The 20451-nt window shown below is 40.4% G+C and overlaps 2 protein-coding genes across 2 annotated transcripts; both read left to right on the top strand.

Moving 5' to 3' along the window:
* The first annotated feature begins 989 nt into the window (after window positions 1–989).
* Window positions 990–5640, top strand: LOC121841829 (gamma-gliadin-like). Its single transcript, XM_042312144.1, has 12 exons — window positions 990–1094; window positions 1495–1562; window positions 2001–2066; window positions 2241–2315; window positions 2605–2658; window positions 2772–2843; window positions 3171–3200; window positions 3850–3888; window positions 4014–4064; window positions 4814–4939; window positions 5184–5218; window positions 5309–5640. Exons 2-10 carry the CDS (start codon window positions 1509–1511, stop codon window positions 4931–4933), a joined length of 561 nt encoding a protein of 186 aa, XP_042168078.1. The 5' UTR covers window positions 990–1094; window positions 1495–1508; the 3' UTR covers window positions 4934–4939; window positions 5184–5218; window positions 5309–5640.
* An 8736-nt stretch (window positions 5641–14376) lies between these two features.
* On the top strand, window positions 14377–16873 carry enam (enamelin). The gene is made up of 7 exons (XM_024398250.2): window positions 14377–14490; window positions 15080–15140; window positions 15293–15316; window positions 15463–15534; window positions 15695–15718; window positions 15921–16016; window positions 16203–16873. Exons 2-7 carry the CDS (start codon window positions 15087–15089, stop codon window positions 16569–16571), a joined length of 639 nt encoding a protein of 212 aa, XP_024254018.1. The 5' UTR covers window positions 14377–14490; window positions 15080–15086; the 3' UTR covers window positions 16572–16873.
* The last annotated feature ends 3578 nt before the right edge of the window (window positions 16874–20451 follow it).

The following is a 20451-nucleotide window of genomic DNA, read 5'->3' as shown; positions in this document are numbered from 1 at the left end:
GTATGCTTCCATTCATTTTCTCAACTGCTACTGGGGGACCTTCAGACTAGTCTTGTGAGGCCTGTGGGTGGTCTAGAGCAAAACAACCGACATGTACGTGTTTGTACGAGTCTCACCTTTCCACAGAGGTGTGTAGCCCAAATTGTTCAGACGTTGCAGACAGAAGATGGCAGATCGGCTGTACCGATTTCAGTCAAGCCCCAAGACGCTTGTGGAGAGCAAAACAGAGAACAAACTTGCCATACAAAACATGGTTATGTAACAATCTGTCAGTTTAAGCTAGAGATATCAGATTTGGATGCGTCTCAATCCACAGCATCCACCGGTGTCGCACTTCTGCATCTGATGTGAAAGGTGACAGAGCAAAGAGCAGTGTTTGTCAGACCATGGGACAAGGTTTGGCCTAAAAACTACTATGACCACTCTATGCAAAGATGAGACTCCCACGAACACCATGGTGTTATCAATTGGATTGGTAATAAACTTTACCAGCTTACAGTACACTTGATGTTGCATTGTGTCATTGATTAAGATCATTTTTAATGAATTGTTGTTGAAAATGGTTTGTTTACTATAATTTCACACAGGGAAATAAAAAGCTTGTTACATACACACTAAGTATTAAAACACTACCATTGACGCTTTGAAAGAAGGTCAAAGATTACAGCAACAAAGCAGATTACACTTAAAGACTATACAATATCATGCAATATCATTGGATAAAGCAATATCATCATACAATATAATTGGATACATCAAATTCACTGACAGCATTTGGATTGAATTCATACGTACCAAATAATATTCTCTGTTTGCGATAAGATATGATGTGCTTTCAAGTAAATGTGCTGAAGTGTGCACTATTGCAGACCGTGTAATTGTCCATGCTCTGCTATTATGATTACTATACTATATCTGACCACTGTCATTTACCAAAGCTCACGACTAGACAGCCACATTCTCATTCGCTATGTAGTGTCACAGCAGGTCAATGTTGGTTGGCTGAAATCTCAACTGACACGGTTTAAAAGCAGAGATAGATCTCTGCACTGTATGACCCTCCATATTCCTCATCTATACTGGTATCACCAAAGGTAATGTGGCTAGAACTTGTCTATTTAAAATGCATTTTATCTGGATGTTGTACAAAGTAATGGTATGGGATTCTTTATTCGAATGAATTTACAGAATGCTTTGGGGTGCCTAAGGAGTCTCACAACAAAATTACAAGTGTTAACTTTAATAGAGATAAATTAAACAATCAAAGTGTCTCTATAGAGTTATTGTTAGACTTTTATAAGTGTTATGCTTTTAAGACTTTCACAGAATTTCTGTAAGCAACATGTTAAAAATGAACACAGACCAACACTGGTTATTGTTGCAGTCATTCAACACTGGTGGTCAGTGTTAAAATGTGTCTTATGTAATAGAGTTGACTGCTTTTCGACACTGGAGGGGGTTAACTTAACATTATACCTCTCTTTCATGTGCAAGGTTCTACTTTGAAAATGAAGATCACCATTATGTGCCTTTGTTTGGCCAGCTCAATATCTGCTGCTCCAGTAAGTTTGAAAACACAGGCAAGGAAAACTTTACTACTGTATTTCTTAAGAATAGGAATTTGAATACACATAGAAAGTGGACACGCAAGGGTGCGTGTTACAATGGAAAAAAATGTAAACACAACAGGAGACACCCTCTTCATTTTCGGAGACAAGTTATTGACATGGCATCGCTACGGTAGCTAGTTTATAAGCAATTGTTAACTACCTGTTAATACTTTGAACTGGCTAGCTAATCTTCTTGTCTAACTGTGAGGGAAAACAATTCACTTAGCCTATTATTTAATTACCTTTTGATATTCTATGACATCTTCACTTTCCAAGCGTATATTCACGTCTCATCTTCCACTGAGTGTCTGTCAACAGTCTGTCATTTCTTTAAATTGACTATGGCTTCGTCAAAATTGTGATTATTTAGTATTTGTTCAATATTCACAGCGTCAACCTTTCTTCAATTACTTGCCCCACTATGGGGATCCAAGGCAATCAGGACCACCCACACAAGTAAGAACAAATGCATATTGTAATATTCTACTGCATTCTGTTGGTCACCTTCTTTCTTAGGTGTGGTTCAACATAGTATGAAACAATACATAACATGAGAAGATTAAGTACTGAAATGAATTTATGAGGACACTTTTGTATGTTTGACCTTTGACCCAAGTGTTTCATCTCCAGGTGAATGAAGGCCTCTACCCAGCAGGCCATCCTTACCCTCAGCCTGGACTCAACGGCCCTGTCAGCATGGAAATAGTACGCTCTTACATCATCTTCACTATGAGACCTCTATTAGACCTCTCTAAAATAATATGATCAAAGAATTGTCTCTTTAGTGCCTTAATGACCTACTTAGCAATTACGTAAGTTATTACTTACTTCATTATTTACTTTCTCTTGACTTATCACTTGCCTATTTAATTCAGACTGTGATGAGTTAATCATCTTGAACTTCAGCAGTTACACTGGAGTTTTGTCTTAATTAGATAGTATAGTAATTTTATTTATTTGTAATGTGTTTTGTTTGTTTTACTTTATATTACAGGTGTTTCCACAGAGATTCCCTGGATGGTCTACTGGTGGCCAGATCAATGGACCCGTAAATACTATAAATACCACTAAAATACAACTACTTCACCTTCTTTAATATATCAACCAAAAAATATATCAACCATCCTCCACCTTTTAACTTTCCACTTTCTTTTCTTTCAGCAGTCCTATCCCTCTCAAGCCTTCATCAAATATTCCCTACCTGAGGCCCCAGGAAGAAAGAGTGTAGAAATTGTAAGTGTTGTCTCAAGTTGAGTTACTTATCCCTCCTCAGAATTATAGGTGTTGTAGTATGTGAAGAAATCTCTCTCTTCAATTACAGCTAAATGAAATTTGATAGGCACTATTTCAGTTCAGGTGACTCATGACTTTAAATGGGTAAAGTTATGGTACATTCCAAGTTGCACAGCAGGAAATGAGTGTTGTTACACTGTATGTGTTTTGTAAGAGAACCCATCCATTGAATGTCTTACTCAAGCACAGATCACATTGAATGTATTTTATCTATATACTGCAGTAGTTTAATGATTGTTTCTCTGTTTCTTTTCCCCCATATTAAAGTACTACCCCTATGACTTTGTGCAGCAAAAGGTAAATCCTGATATCATTTACTTGTTCACAACCAATCATTTTATTTCAGTGGGACCTGGATCAGAGTAGGTGAGCAGAATTGAGTGGTTTGAAATCCAGCTCATTGCTCATGGAGCGCTCTCTCTGCTAAAAACCGCTCTGCACTCACAGGGGGAAAAACATTATACTCCAAATTCACTCTAATCATTAAAATAACAATTTAACCAACACCCATCTATTTTTGTGACTTCCTGGACCTGCCATTTGGTTTTGAAGTATTGAAACTTACCATACGATTTTAATGAATAGTATTTGAATAAACATGAAAAGGTGAATGTAAGACGTGCACATCATTTCAAGCAGGCTTCATGTCATTTTAAAGAATCTGACCCTTTTCTTTTCCCCTAAAATGACAATCTGTCTGCCTGTAGCTCAGGATCTGAATCAATTATATATATATATATATATATATATATATATATATATATATATATATATATATATATATATATATATATATAAGTACACCATCATATACAATAAAGATATACACATACTCTGGCAAATAAAGTTAAATATAAATAATATGTTTCATTTGGTGTAAACATTTGTATCTTATTTCAGCAATTCTGTCTTTAAAGGAAGTTTGAGTTATTTGTTTTTGTTTTAGATGATGCCAAATATCCCTCAGATGCCACAGATTCCAAACGTGAGTACAAAGATTTATCAATCAAAAAACTGTAATAAAACGTTTTATGAATTTTTTTGAATGATTTTGGAACGTATGTATTTAATTGCTTTATTTTTGCCATATTTTTGTTTTATCTTTCACAGCTGTTCCAATATGAATACCAACCACAAACTGTGCCACAGCAAAGACCCAATGTAGGACATCCCTTTCTTGACCTGTAGTTATTGTAATGGGTGCAAAGATGTACGCGTTTCCTTGACGACAGATGGTTTTGAACAGGGGGCAAAGTGGGGTATTGCAGGGGGTCCGCTGACAAATCTCAAAATATATCCGATTTTTATTTAGTTAGTTTTTTTAAATGAATATGGCTCGCAAAAACGGATTAAACACATTTTGGACAAGTTCTCAGTGGAAAGAGTTTAGAGGGTGCAATACAATGCGATGTAATATTATTACACTACAATTTATGTTCTTGGGCCTTATATGCACAACATGGGCCTGGGAGGCTCACAGGGATATTGGTATCCACAGTAGTGATCAATTATAAAAATGTTCGACTAAATTCTTCTTGTATTCCCCTAAATGTTTGTTTTGAACATAATTCACTATAATTTAAGCTTTAAAACTGCTAAATGTTATTTCTGCCCCAAGGCAACATTTTCAGAATTGCAGGAAATTAACTTTAAAACTGCAACATGCAAAGTGGTGGATTTTAGAATGTTATTTCCAGGGTCCTGAGACTTTATTAGTCCGGCCATGCACTACAGAAGTCATAATAAAACTGATGGTATGCTATTTTTATTGAACTCTAAAGTAAGAGTTGTGTTCTGATGTTATGAGGGGGTCCCTCATGAATTTGTTATCACAAAAGGTGTCCCAGACACAAAAAGTTTGGAAACCTCTGCTTTGGTGTCCAAGACAACAGGTGCTCTTTTTTCTGCAGATCCCATTCCCACCATACAACTCTCAACTTCCTCATTCCCAGGATCCTTTGCAGCCAGCTGAGCAGGAGCAGCCACTCCAGACTGGCCACGTTGGAAAGCTAGAACTCTATCTATCATAACTATACGTACAACTTCTTTACTGAACATCATTTGGAAAAGATTTACCCTCTTTTCACATACTATTTTACTATATGTCATCTGTGGTTTAAGAAATACAACACTAACAATGAACTTTTGACTGAAATACAACTCCTTTCCTGAACATATTGTTTAAGTGATTCATATTTTTTATACCTACTCGTTTAGAAGATGTCATCTATAGCTTAGGGGGAATCCAAGAATGACAGTGACATTTTTCTTCGTCCACAGGTACCTCATGTGCAACCATAGAATGGAAACTGAATGTAAGTCTTAATTATGCTGTAAAGTCCTTTGACAACAAAATGAAGACACAATATATTTTGTTCATTACATTATTCCTGCTGTTCTTTTAGTTACCAGCTTGAAGGAAGTACAAAGTCTGCCGACCCAGAGAAGACCAGATGATTTGCTACTTCAGTATGGCCTATTGATATTAATTGGGGTATTTACAGTAGCATGGTTATGAGTATCAATGTAGAGTGTTAATCTACTGTCCTTTAGAGTTTTTCCCCTTGAAGTTTCTAGCGGAGGCTATTGTAATGAGTATAATAAGCATGCATCATTGATATTACAGTGGGCAATAGAGAGTATGGGTGGACATTATCTGGCTTACAATCTTTTCTTTGCTACATTTAATTTAAGCCATGTATTTTAGTAAAGTCAATTAAAGTATGTTTACAAGCAATTATTGAGTTGTTTCCCTGTTAAATGTCATTGTGTGGATTTAAAGAGGAGAATAAGTTATTTGATTAAACAGTTCATTTTAATCATGTTCATTTCAGGTGGACAGTATCGATCGATGGATATCTGTTGATAATAACAATCAATGTCCATTAGTTTATAGTTCCCTCTTACTTCACTGCAAAAGGAGTTTTTTTAAATTTTTTATTTATTTCACCTTTATTTAACCAGGTAGGCCAGTTGAGAACAAGTTCTCATTTGCAACTGCGACCTGGCCAAGATAAAGCATAGCAGTGTGAGCAGACAACACAGAGTTACACATGGAATAAACAATTAACAAGTCAATAACACAGTAGAAAACAAAGGGGGGAGTCTATATACAATGTGTGCAAAAGGCATGAGGAGGTAGGCGAATAATTACAATTTTGCAGATTAACACTGGAGTGATAAATGATCAGATGGTCATGTACAGGTAGAGATATTGGTGTGCAAAAGAGCAAGTAAATAAATAAAAACAGTATGGGGATGAGGTAGGTGAAAATGGGTGGGCTATTTACCAATAGACTATGTACAGCAGCAGCGATCGGTTAGCTGCTCAGATAGCTGATGTTTGAAGTTGGTGAGGGAGATAAAAGTCTCCAACTTCAGCGATTTTTGCAATTCGTTCCAGTCACAGGCAGCAGAGTACTGGAACGAAAGGCGGCCAAATGAGGTGTTGGCTTTAGGGATGATCAGTGAGATACACCTGCTGGAGCGCGTGCTACGGATGGGTGTTGCCATCGTGACCAGTGAACTGAGATAAGGCGGAGCTTTACCTAGCATGGACTTGTAGATGACCTGGAGCCAGTGGGTCTGGCGACGAATATGTAACGAGGGCCAGCCGACTAGAGCATACAGGTCGCAGTGGTGGGTGGTATAAGGTGCTTTAGTGACAAAACGGATGGCACTGTGATAGACTGCATCCAGTTTGCTGAGTAGAGTGTTGGAAGCCATTTTGTAGATGACATCGCCGAAGTCGAGGATCGGAAGGATAGTCAGTTTTACTAGGGTAAGCTTGGCGGCGTGAGTGAAGGAGGCTTTGTTGCGGAATAGAAAGCCGACTCTTGATTTGATTTTCGATTGGAGATGTTTGATATGAGTCTGGAAGGAGAGTTTGCAGTCTAGCCAGACACCTAGGTACTTATAGATGTCCACATATTCAAGGTCGGAACCATCCAGGGTGGTGATGCTAGTCGGGCATGCGGGTGCAGGCAGCGATCGGTTGAAAAGCATGCATTTGGTTTTACTAGCGTTTAAGAGCAGTTGGAGGCCACGGAAGGAGTGTTGTATGGCATTGAAGCTTGTTTGGAGGTTTGATAGCACAGTGTCCAATGACGGGCCGAAAGTATATAGAATGGTGTCGTCTGCGTAGAGGTGGATCAGGGAATCGCCCGCAGCAAGAGCAACATCATTGATATATACAGAGAAAAGAGTCGGCCCGAGAATTGAACCCTGTGGCACCCCCATAGAGACTGCCAGAGGACCGGACAGCATGCCCTCCGATTTGACACACTGAACTCTGTCTGCAAAGTAATTGGTGAACCAGGCAAGGCAGTCATCCGAAAAACCGAGGCTACTGAGTCTGCCGATAAGAATATGGTGATTGACAGAGTCGAAAGCCTTGGCAAGGTCAATGAAGACGGCTGCACAGTACTGTCTTTTATCGATGGCGGTTATGATATCGTTTAGTACCTTGAGTGTTGCTGAGGTGCACCCGTGACCGGCTCGGAAACCAGATTGCACAGCGGAGAAGGTACGGTGGGATTCGAGATGGTCAGTGACCTGTTTGTTGACTTGGCTTTCGAAGACCTTAGATAGGCAGGGCAGGATGGATATAGGTCTGTAACAGTTTGGGTCCAGGGTGTCTCCCCCTTTGAAGAGGGGGATGACTGCGGCAGCTTTCCAATCCTTGGGGATCTCAGACGATATGAAAGAGAGGTTGAACAGGCTGGTAATAGGGGTTGCGACAATGGCGGCGGAAAGTTTCAGAAATAGGGGGTCCAGATTGTTGAGTTACCAGTAACTGTAATTCTTCATGGCCATAAAAGTCTAAAATATATAACAAAGTTTTGAATTTGAACAGTCATATCACAGGGAATAAATTCTATTTCCCAGCATTTTATTTTGTGGGGGCTAAGCTTTATAATAGCCTTTTTTGACTGTAGAATAAGCAAAGAATGTCACTCCAAAATACATTTCACTGCATAGACCTCCAAATCAACATAAATGTATGGTGTATTGTAGAGTAATAAAAGCAAACTATAAGTAGGTCTTCTGGGTCCTACCAGCCAGGTTCAATCAGATGATCGTACAAAATAAACAAATAAGAGAAACATTACCAACAAATCCACTACTTGACCAAAAGTATGTGGACACCTGCTCTTCTGGACCTCGCTTTCTTCACAAGGAGATTGTCATGCTGAAACAGGAAAGGGCCTTCCACAAACTGTTGTCACAAAGTTGGAAGCACAGAATCGTCTAGAATGTCCTTGTATGCTGTAGCGTTAAGATTTCCCTTCCCTTTACCTCAGCAGACAAATAATTATTGTCTTTCTGGTCTAGTCATCCTTCTCCTCATCCTCCCCTCCAGGGGCCTTACAAGTAAGAACAGGTATATTGGGAGAACACACTCCACTCCTCAAAATAGAAGGAGAGACAGGCACCATCTTTTGAACTCCTTTATGGCTGTTCACCTCACAAGTCGTTGCCTACAGTCTTGGATTGTTTACAGCACCCACTATACTACAATCACTTAAAACTTTCTTTCAGGCAGGCCACCAACTGTTCAGCCTATCAGAGTTCACATTGAGTGGTAAAAACTCCCTACATACCAACTCGATACTATCACAAACTGATAAAAATCAGACATAATTCATTGAATGCTCAAGCAGTTAAAGAAACAGCATGTCCAGTGTGTCTACAGGTTCTACAATTCTGCCCTCTATGTACCAAAAAAACAGATAAGCCTAGTTTTACCATTTTTATCACATGGTATCTTATCGGACTTGCGGCAGGGGCTGGCTGTTCAAAACTGAATGGGTAGAACTGGAGGACAAGACAGAAGGTAATGTTTAGGAAAGCCCATCTCTATTTCCATCCCTTCAGAGGAAAACCTACTCATGGAGAAGTCAATGGTTGACACAGTATGTTCCGAGAAGGGTCAGAGTTCAGTGTTTACTCACCACCTTGAGACTAGCTTTACCGGGACCCTGAGGGATGTTACGCTTGATGAAGCCTTAAGGTGGGAAAAGCTGTGGGACAGAACAGGAACACATCAATCTTTACATTCCATTATATCTATTGAGACTTTGTTAATGTGTGTAGAATTGCTCATACAGTATGTAGATAGAGTAAACATAACAGAGGCTGGTGTTCCGCAGCTGAGACCACATTCTAAACGTCCATAATATCCACAGGTTCCCATTTTCCCACTGTAGGTTTAAACTATTGCAGTATGTAGCATTCAACATTCACTACTTTGTTGGCTGGCACTGCCTGGCTACTTACTAGACGATGGTAAGTGCTGTTGCCTGAAAATGATCAAATGTGTCTCAATGACATCTCTATTAAACATTTTCCTTAATTAACTGAATAAGATTTCTGAATTAAACAACTTAAGATTCCAGGCTTCTGCTGGGCTCCTAGAGGGATTTTCTGAAACCCAAGGAAGAACAGCGTCAAGGTAACTAACTTAAAGAGAGACATGCCTCGCTAGGGTTCTCTCTCTTCTCTGTGGGGAAATTGAGTCTAATCAAATCAAATCCAATTTTATTAGTCACATGCATGTAGACCTTACAGTAAAATGCTTACTTTACAAGCCCCTAACCAACAATGCAGTTAAAAAAATAAGAATAAGAAATAAAAGTAACACGTAGTTAAAGGGCAGCAGTAAAATAACAATAGCAAGACTACATACAGGGGGGTACCGGTTAGTCAAGGTAATTGAGGTAATATGTACATGTAGTTAGAGTTATTAAAGTGACAATGCATAGATAATAACAGAGAGTAGCAGCGGCGTAAAAGAGGTGGTGGTGGGGGGGGTAATGTAAATAAACTGCCATTTGATTAGATGTTCAGGAGTCTTGAGGCTTGGGGGTAGAAGCTGTTTAGAAGCCTCTCGGACCTAGACTTGGCGCTCCGGTACCACTTGCAGTTCGTCAGCAGAGAGAACAGTCTATGACTAGGGTGGCTGGAGTCTTTGACAATTTTTAGGTTCTTCCTCTGATACAGCCTGGTATAGAGGTCCTGGATGGCAGGAAGCTTGGCCCCAGTGACGTACTGGGCCGTACACACTACCCTCTGTAGTGCCTTGTGGCCGGAGCCTGAGCAGTTGCCATACCAGGCAGTGATGCAGCCAGTCAGGATTATCTTGATGGTGCTGCTGTAGAACCTTTTGAGGATCTGAGGACCCATGCCAAATTTCTCCTGAGGGGGAATAGGTTGAGTCGTGCCCTTTTCACAACTGTCTTGGTGTGCTTGGAACATGTTAGTTTGTTGGTGATGTGGACACCAAGGAACTTGAAGCTCTCAACCTGCTCCACTACAGCCCCGTCGATGAGAATGGGGGCGTGCTCGGTCCACCTGTTCCTGTAGTCCACAATCATCTCTTTGTCTTGATCACGTTGAGGGAGAGGTTGTTGTCATGGCACCACATGGCCAGATCTCTGACCTTCTCCCTATAGGCTGTCTCGTTGTTGTCGGTGATCAGGCCTATCACTGTTGTGTCATAATACAACTGCATTTTTGTACAACAGTTTTATGGTGATCATCACGATTGACAAATCAAAGGTTTGATTTCGATTAATTATAACGTTCAGAGAATATGCTTCTATCAACTTTTATATAAAAATGTTATACGATACATAGCATCTTATTATCTGCAAAGTGTTTACAGTGGGGCAAAAAAGTATTGTCAGCCACCAATTGTGCAAGTTCTCCAACTTAAAAAGATGAGAGAGGCCTGTAATTTTCATCGTAGGTACACTTCAACTATGACAGACAAAATGAGGGAAAAAAATCCAGAAAATCACATTGTAGGATTTTTAATAAATGTATTTGCAAATTATGGTGGGATATCTACAAAAGTCTCCAAGCAATCAAGGTCTGCAAACTGTTTTAACATTTTGCCTGCGAGATCAGTACTCCCCTATGTCACATTCTCAACTACTCTTCAAGGAGGGCCTAGTTCATAAGCATTGGAAATAAGTAGTGTTCACCCCTATCCCGACCTGCCCATGTAAAACAACTAAGACAAATCTCTCTGACATCCCAGTTTGCAAAGATTGATGAAGGCTTTGCTCTCCAATGGATACTCAACGACATCTGATACTCAACGACATTGACCACAGACAGTTTGGAAGTCTTAATCTTAGGGCTATGCGTCCCGCTAATGGGACAACTTCCGGTGAAGCTGGAGGGCGTGCAATTCAAATAAAAAATCATTAAAATTATGGATATTAAACATTTAGGTAGATACAAGTGTCTTATTATATCAGTTGAAAGCTTAAATTCTTATTAATCTAACTGCACTGTCCGATTTACAGTAGCCATTACAGCGAAAGCATGCCATGCGATTGTTTGAGGATGGCACCCCATATGGCACCCCATATTTTTCCACCGGCACAGGTTTTATAAATTCACAAATAGTGATTAAATATTCACTTACTTAAAAAAAAATCTTCCTCTGATTTGTCATCCAAAGGGTCCCAGCTATAACATGTAGTGTCATTTTGTTAGATAAAACCCTTCTTTATATCCCAAAAAGTCTGTTTAGTTGGCGCCATCGATTTGAGTAATCCACTCGTTCAACATGCATTGAAAGGAATCCAAGAATTTACCGCTAAACTTTGTTAAAACAAGTCAAAATATGTTTTGATTGACTCCTCAGACACCCTAAAATGTAATCAAACTATAATATTTCATATGGAAAGAAGTATGTTCAATAGGAAACCGATATTAGCAGGTGCATCTTGTCTTAATCGCGCGCCCAAACACGGATTTCCAAGACTGTGTCCTTGTACTAAAACTGTTCTTTCTCATTTGTTTTGGAAGAAACAAGCCTGAAACCTTGAACATAGAGTGGAGACACCCTGTGGATGCGATAGGAATTGCATACTGGGGGCCAGATTTCATTATTTCCCTATACTTTCCATTGTAAGAGCATGGGCTCTCAAAAGAAAAATATTCTGGTTGGTTTTTCTTTGGATTTTCTCCTACCATATCTATTGTGTTATAGGCTCCTACACTATTTTAACATTTCAACGAACTTCAAAGTGTTTTCGTTCCAATGGTATCAATTATATGCATATCCTGGCTTCAGGGCCTGAGCAACAGACATTATACTTTGGGCATGTCAGTCAGGCAGAAATTGACGCAGACTCGGTCTTGACCTTTAAGTCTTTATTGAAGAATCATCTCTTCAGTCGTTCCTATGATTGAGTGTAGTCTGGCCCAGGGGTGCGAAGGTGAATGGAAAGGCACTGCAGCGACGAACCACCCTTGCTCTCTCTGCCTGGCTGGTTCCCCTCTCTCCACCGGGATTCTCTGACTCTAACCTTATTACGGAGTCACTGGCTTACTGGTGCTCTCCATCCCGTCCCTAAGAGGGGTGCGTCACTTGAGAAAGGTTGAGTCACTGACGTGATCTTCCTGTCCAGGTTTGGCGCTCTCTCGGGTTCATGCCATGGGGGAGATCTGCGTGGGCTATACTCGGCCTTGTCTCAGGGTAGTAAGTTGGTAGTTGAAGATATCCCTCTAGTGGTGTGGGGGAAGTGCTTTGGCAAAGTGGGTGGGGTTATATCCTGCCTGGTTGGCCATGCTGCAACAGTTTATGTGTCGGGGGCTAGTCAGTCTGATATATCTGGAGTATTTCACATGTGTGAACTTAAGTATGCTCCCTCTAAATTCTCTCTCTCTCCCTCCCTCTCCCTCTCCCTCCCCTCCAGGAGGACCTGAGCCCTGGGACCATGCCACAGGACTACCTGGCCTGATGACTCCTTGCCCAGTCCACCTGGTCATGCTGCTGCTCCAGTTTCAACTGTTCTGCCTACGGCTATGGAACCCTAACCTGTTCACCGGATGTGCTACCTTGTCCCGGACCTGCTGTTTTTGATTCTCTCTCTCTACCGCACCTGCTGTCTCTAACTCTGAATGCTCGACTGTGAAAAGTCAACTGACATTTACTCATGAGGTGCTTACCTGTTGCACCCTCTACAACTACTGTGATTATTATTATTTGACCCTGCTGGTCATCTATAAACGTTTGAACATCTTGGCCATGTACTGTTATAATCTCAACCCTGCACAGGCAGAAGAGGACTGGCCACCCCTCAGAGCCTGGTTCCCGACTAGGTTTCTTCCTAGGTTCCTACCTGTCTAGGGAGTTTTTCCTAGCCACCGTGCTTCTACATCTGCATTGCTTGCTGTTTGGGGTTTTAGGTTGGGTTTCTGTATAGCACTGTGTGACATCGGCTGATGTAAAAAGGGCTTTATAAATACTTTTGAATGATTGATTGATTGATATCAGAACTCTCCCGTTCCATACTTCACAAAACTGATCAATGCACACCCCATACTCTATAGCCCAGGGGCCTTAGAAGTGTCTACGTAAGAACTTGTCTTTGTAGTATATGTTATATATATTGCGTATTTTAACGCTGTATTATATTATAAGTGTTTTGCTATTTTAGGATTGTAAATTGGTGTACAATTCAGTCTATGACTGCAAGAAACCAATAAAACCTACTACAAATAGAGTATTGTGACCAGGTGTGAAAATACAGTGAAGTGGAAGAGAACTGTTATGTTTAGTAAGGTACAAAGTCATAGACATGCTGTGGCAGTCCTCTTAATTTGACTACAAGGCACCCACTTTCACAACCTCCCTCTTCCTTCAGCACAATAGTATTTTTCAGCTCTAGACAAAGCAGAAAGCAACAAGTTGCCAAGATTCTTATCGTATCTCCATGAAGTCTCACAGCTCAGCATATTCTTAAGTGGCATGTGTGTATGTTATGGATTGTGGAATGTTTAGAATACTGTACCTGATTATCACACATTGATGTAACTCCTCTTATCTGATTTGGTCCACACCACCATCATGGCTAACCTAACCTTTACATCCAACATTCAAAATACCCTTGTGCATCTGTGATATGAATCAGACATGCCCTAACCAATGAAGAGGGAAAAACCTGTTAAAAAATATCACTGTGTTCACAACAACGACAAAAGAGAAGGATTGACGTTTAATATCTCTCTGCACCATCAGTGTGTTCGAGTCAGTGTGTTGACAGACTGTTAATTAAAAATGTTAAAGGAATGTACGCTTTTGAGCTCCAATATCTATCAAGGCCTTTGTTCTGAGTTTGATTGACTTGGCACTACCCCTTATGCCTTTATGGAGATAATTGCCCTATTGCTAACAGACTGTGAGAACTTTTAAGTCCCAAAAGAGATATTTTATTAATGTAACCATGAGAGATACACTCGATTGATGCCCTCTACTTTAGTTTGAGAATCTTTTCAAGTTTGGGGTTTACTTGGGAGGGGGGTGATGTGTGGTGTGGTAAGCATAATTGCACGGTGTGTAATTAAAGATAATAGGGGCATTAAGACTCCACGTCTTACTTGAGTTTTGAAGAGAAAGGAGATTTCATCAAACAACAGTGGCATGCACATTTGTCGGGGTGCAAAGACCTGATTGGTTGTCGCAGGTGGTTCCAGAGTATAAATTGACTTTGAGTGAGAAATTATGTAGTTCATTCTTTCCCACATCAAGACCACTGCTTCACTTGCTCCTGATACCAAGACAAAGGTGAGATTCTAGATTTCCATTTCACAGTATGCAGAAAAGTATACAGTTTACAGTTTGGGAGAAAGCTTTTGTTTTGCTGTATTATTATATCACAGATTACTTACATTACATTATTGAATACTTTTAAGCATATATTTAAGAAACTGCTGCTGAAAATAAATGTTGTTCAGCAAGTAATATTTTTCTCAAAATAAAATGCACCCTTGTTTCAATACCTTTCAATGCCTCACCTTGTGAGGATGAGGGTGCCTTTTTCCAAAATGCTTTTTGAGATTGGAGAACACATTGGTTGGGATCTTTTTACAATTTCTCCATACAGAATCTTTCCAGATCATTAATTTCCCCTCAACTTTGTTGCACCGGCTTCGAGGGCATTACCACTTAATTATGGGGCTACTTTTTTTGCGAGAAAACAATAAAACAATACTACTCTGAGCAATTGTATTAGTATGAAAGAATATAATTTCCCTTTTTTTTGGTTTTGGAGCATACGATATTTGTATTAATTTTATACAGTATTTTCTGCTCATTTTTATCAAGGGTGCCAATCATTTTGGACCTGACCGTATATCCTCTTTCTCTGTTTAAGGATCAAGATGATATCTGTGGTGCTATTGATGTGCCTGCTGGGCTTCTCCCTGGCTGCTCCAGTAAGTCTCCAAACCCAGACCATGTTGTTTACCTTCTAATTGAATCATTTTATGGTTGAGCTTCAATTGTACGCTGGTGTTCTCTTGATGTTGACATAAGTCTGTGTGTTGACTGGATGATGATTATCAAAATGCTGTGTTGTGCCTTGCAGACTCCTGATAGTGGAAGCGATGAGGTAGGTGGATTTCAGTTTCGACATCTCTTAACAACATCATGCAATCATCATGTCACGTCATGTCATGGACATGGGAAAGGGGTTTCAATTACCTTAACTACTACCTTAATGACATGTTTGGTTCCACATCTGGTATTTCCCAGCAGGTTGCAGCACATGCCAACGAGGCCCTGAGATGGATGGAGCTCTACAGAATGTATGGTTCCCTCGGACAACTGGTTAGAGGGCAGCCATTTTGTTTCGGATTTAACTTGCAAAACATGTTAGACATATAACAACTTTCAATGGAATAAAAGGAAGATAATGGAATAATTAGCTCTGTATACTAACCATATCAGTGATCATCTAATCAATTTAATTATTTTCTTTCCTCCGAAGGCTGCACCAGCTCAGCCCCCAATGGTAAATGTTGCTTTTAGAAACTCTTTAAAAAACTTTAGATGCATGCTGTAGAAAGATTCTTCTCATAAACATCCCTAGCTTTTCTAACACTTCTATCACTCCTTGCGAGACTCAAGACTCAATACCCTGTTTTAGAGCTGATAGTGACACCATAAAGTTGTCTGAAAACTCTTATGGACTGAACCATTTGTGGTGTGAACAGTTGAATGCACCTGCTGCAGCCCCTGCTGCCCCAGCTCAAGACCCCAAATTCTTCTACCCACCACCACCAATGAACTCAGATGAAGAGGCCCCAGTGGTGAGCTCATGGTCCTTTAAATCAGTTTGAATTAATCTGCTAAATTGTTAAAAAGCATCAGTGGGTTTCCTCTCCATCTCTCTAAGAGAAGAGATATGAATTACTGTAATATAATGCTTACAAATGTGTTCATTGTGATGTGAGCGTGTGTTCAACCCCTTCTCATGCTCACTATCCCTCTTTCAGCCCCGCTATGGCAGCTATGGCAGATATTATCCCTATCCTGGCCTGGCTGCCCCTGCTGCCCCTGCCGTCCCTCTGAACTCTGACGAGGTTGGAGAGGACGAGACTGCCACTGAAGCCGAGGCTGAGCCAGCAGTGGACCACGCAGCTGAGGAACCAGCAGTTGTGGATACCGCCGCCCCAGTAGACCCAGCTGATGCAGCCCCTGTCGACCCAGCCGTGGATGTACCTATCGATGTTGTTATACCCGCTGCCATCGACATCCCTGCCACCGTTGCCACTGACATCATTGTCGTCGATCCTGCTCTCATAGCGCCAATCGACACCATCGTGGTGGCTGGGCCTTTAGACCCTACCCTCCCTGTTATGTAGGCACCACAGCAATGGTTGCCAGCCTGCTCTTGTGTTGAGCCAGGGAGAAATTCCCTGTCATAGTCATAGTAACACAAAGGCAGAAACAACAGTGATGGGAAAAAGGCAGGGTAGGAGCGGCGAGGTCTATGTTATGGCTACTTGAATAGGGACTGAAATGGAATTTGGCAAATCTCTGTGAACCTCTATGTGTGAATGAGCCTGTACTGTCATTGTGCAGTCACAAAAAAATATGATGATTCAGTCTTTTCTCTTTGTGCTTTTTTCATTCTTTAAATAAAAATGCCTGTTGAGATACTGCACTTGATGCTCTTTTTTTATCAGCAGAAGAATTCATGTTTTATGATGTGATACTTCACATTACTTTGGCACAAGATACAAGATGTGTACCCCATTTACCCCATTTCAATTGTCCCACTGTCAAGCCACGTACTCCTTAGATAATATTTGTTTTGCAGTCTAATAAATCCAGTTTAGTATAGACCATCACAGAGAAATTCATTATTTCATTCAGGCAGGTCTTTAAAAAACACTATCATACTAAAATAAAGTATTTCAAAAGAACATGCAGTGCCGTGCAAAAGTATTCATCCCCCTTGGCGTTTATCCTATTTTGTTGCAGTACAACCTGGAATTTAAATTGATGTAAATTAAATTTAAATGTCATGTAATGGACATGCACAAATTAGTCCAAATTGGGGAAGTGAAATAAAAATGTAAACAAAATTTAAGAAATGAAAAGTGGTGCGTACATATGTATTCACCCCCTTTGCTATGAAGCTAAATAAGATCTTGTGCAACCAATTACCTTCAGAAGTCACATAATTAGTTAGATTGCACACAGGTGGACTTCATTTAATTAAGTGTCACATGATCTGTCACATGATCTCAATATATATATACACCTGTTCTGAAAGGCCCCAGAGTCTGCAACACCAATAAGCAAGGGGCACCACCAAGCGGCACCACCAAGCGGCACCATGAAGACCAAGGAGCTCTCCAAACAGGTCAGGGACAATGTTGTGGAGAAGTACAGATCAGGGTGGGTTATAAAAGAATATCGGAAACTTTGAACATCCCAAGGAGCACCATTAAATCCACTATTTAAAAAAGGAAAGAATATGGCACCACAACAAACCTGCCAAGAGAGGGCTGCCCACCAAAACTCATGGACCAGGCAAGGAGGGCATTAATCAGAGAGGCAACAAAGAGACCAAAGATAATCCTGAAGGAGCTGCAAAGCTCCACAGCGGAGATTGGAGTATCTGTCCATAGGAACACTTTAAGTCGTACACTCTACAGAGCTGAGCTTTACAGAAAAGTAGCCAGAAAAAAGCCATTGCTTGAAGATAGAAATAAGCAAACGCATTTGGTGTTCCCCAAAAGGCATGTGGGAGACTCCCCAACCACATAGAAGAAGGTACTCTGGTCAGATGAGACTAAAATTGAGCTATATGGCCATCAAGGAAAACGCTATGTCTGCCGCAAACCCAAGACTTCTCATCACCCCGAGAGTACCATCCCTACAGTGAAGCATGGTGGTAGCAGCATCATGCTGTGGAGATGTTTTTCATCAGCAGGGACTGGGAAACTGATCAGAATTGAAGGAATGATGGATGGTGCTCAATACAGGGAAATTCTTGAGGGAAACCTGTTTCAGTCTTCCAGAGATTTGAGACTGGGACGGAGGTTCACCTTTCAGCAGGAGAATGACCCTAAGCATACTGCTAAAGCAACACTCATGTGATTTAAGGGGAAACATTTACATGTCTTGGTATGGCCTAGTCAAAGCCCAGACCTCAATCCAATTGAGAATCTGTGGGATGACATAAAGATTGCTGTACTGCTGGAGCAGTTTTGCCTTGAAGAATGGGCAAAAATCCCATTGGCTAGATGTGCCAAGCTTATAGAGACATACTTGCAGCTGTAATTGCTGCAAAGGGGTGGGGGGAATAGTTATGCACGCTCGAGTGTTTTTTGTTGCTGTCTTATTTCCTGTTTGTTTCACAAATAAAAATATTTTGCATCTTCAAACTGGTAGGCATGTTGTTTAAATCAAATGATACAAAACCCCCAAAAATACATTTTATTTCCAGGTTGTATGGCAACAAAATAGGAAAAATACCAAAGATTTGTTTGGCAAATGTTGTTTTGGAAAATGTGTCAATGGTGTATTGGAGGGAGAGCACGACATAAATCAAACGCGCTCAAAAAACGGAACATAAAAGTAAAGCGCGTAAACTAACACCACATAACATGAAACAATTACACACAAAACATGATGGGAAACAGAGGGTTAAATACAAGTAGATTGATGTGGGAGATGAAGACCATGTGTGTATGGAAACAAGACAAGACAAATGGATATATGAAAAAATTGAGTGGTGATGGCTAGAAAGCTGGTGACGTTGATCACTGGACGCCGCCCGAACAAGGAAAGGAGCCGACTTAGGTGGAAGTTGTGACAAAATGTAGGTGTTAGAAACTTTAGATTTTGCTCCTTCCGATGATCTATAGAAAACAAAACATCTGGATTGAATGCATTTGAAAATATATTTTGGCCTTGACTTTGAACTTGATTTAAGGACACTGCGATTGACTCAGCCGGTCAATTAAATGCGAGGTAATTAAATGCATCAAATTCTGGGGTGGGGCTTGACAATGGGTCAATTAGCACATATCCATATCTTACTTAAAGTGATAGTTCACAGAAAATACAAGGGAAGGTAACAAGATAAGATGATTTGGACAAAATATGCTAATATTGGGGATATTGACTAGCATTTGCAGACAATAGCCAGATGAACATAAACAACGCTTGGATTGCTATCTTACACTTTCTGTAAACTACATGTTAAGAACACTAATATCTAATTTTGTATTTTGGGTGAACTATCACTTTAAACCCTCAGTCTGTGAGGAGCATAGGTCATCCAGTTAATAAATAGTAAAAAACAAACCTGTCTTCCAGCTTGTTTTATCACATCATAGACAGTATCATGTTCATTGTGCTTTGTTACTAGGCACAGTCTGCAGATAAGTGTCTGGTCTGTTCTGCAGAACACCTCTAAAACTCTGTGGTGCTCCTGGCTGAACCTCTGCCTTGGGTTTTCCGGTCACTCCCAACAATGTGTGTTTTTATACATACTTTGTAGGGTACTTTGTAGTGGTGTTTAACCTTTTACTAAATCAGGGTCACACAGTGTTTCTTGGTAGTCTTAAACAAATCTACTTTGAAACAAAAGTATACACCTCACTCACATGGTTATGGGCAAAATAAAAAGAAGACGTGTACCATCTCAGATATAGAGTTGAAAAGTATTACATTTTGAGTTTGCATCCCAATATTACACTTTATATACATCACAGAAGACAAACATAACAACACCGATTGACATAGAAACACCAGATTTGCCACCAGAGCTCTTTATAGGACACATCACTGCACTCTATACTCTGTAACTGGATCATCGCTGTATACCTGTCACAAGACCCACTGGTTGATGCTAATTTATAAAACCCTTTTAGGCGTCACTCTCCCATTTCTGAGATATCTACTGCAGCCATCATCCTCCCCGTTCTGCCAGTCACATTCTGTTAAAGGTCCCCAATGCACAGACATCTTTTCAGTTCGCTGCAGCTAGCGACTGGAACGAGCTGAAAAAAACACCCAAACTGGGCAGTTTTGTCTCATTCTCTTCATTCAAAGACTCAAATCATGGACACTCTGACAGTTGTGGTTGCTTTGCGTGATGCATTGTTCTCTATCTTCTTGCCCTTTGTGCTGTTGTTTCTGCCCAATAATGTTTACCCTGTTTTGAGCTGCTACCATGTTGTGCTGTTGCCATGTTGTGTTGCTACAATGCTGTGTTGTCATGTG

The sequence above is a fragment of the Oncorhynchus tshawytscha genome, linkage group LG34 (assembly GCF_018296145.1).
Source record: "Oncorhynchus tshawytscha isolate Ot180627B linkage group LG34, Otsh_v2.0, whole genome shotgun sequence".
Taxonomy (NCBI): domain Eukaryota; kingdom Metazoa; phylum Chordata; class Actinopteri; order Salmoniformes; family Salmonidae; genus Oncorhynchus; species Oncorhynchus tshawytscha.
Note: the sequence above shows the minus strand (reverse complement) of the source record. Positions and strands in the feature narration are given on the sequence as shown.

What these genes read in the sequence shown, in the direction of transcription:
- LOC121841829 (XM_042312144.1), top strand. Translation starts at nt 1,509, where the DNA reads ATGAAGATCACCATTATGTGCCTTTGTTTGGCCAGCTCAATATCTGCT. An exon ending in AATCAGGACCACCCACACAA is followed by an intron (nt 2,067 to 2,240) that starts GTAAGAACAAAT and finishes TTTCATCTCCAG; the next exon opens with GTGAATGAAGGCCTCTACCC. An exon ending in TGCCACAGCAAAGACCCAAT is followed by an intron (nt 4,065 to 4,813) that starts GTAGGACATCCC and finishes TTTTTTCTGCAG; the next exon opens with ATCCCATTCCCACCATACAA.
- enam (XM_024398250.2), top strand. Translation starts at nt 15,087, where the DNA reads ATGATATCTGTGGTGCTATTGATGTGCCTGCTGGGCTTCTCCCTGGCT. An exon ending in GCTTCTCCCTGGCTGCTCCA is followed by an intron (nt 15,141 to 15,292) that starts GTAAGTCTCCAA and finishes TGTGCCTTGCAG; the next exon opens with ACTCCTGATAGTGGAAGCGA. An exon ending in CACCAGCTCAGCCCCCAATG is followed by an intron (nt 15,719 to 15,920) that starts GTAAATGTTGCT and finishes TGGTGTGAACAG; the next exon opens with TTGAATGCACCTGCTGCAGC.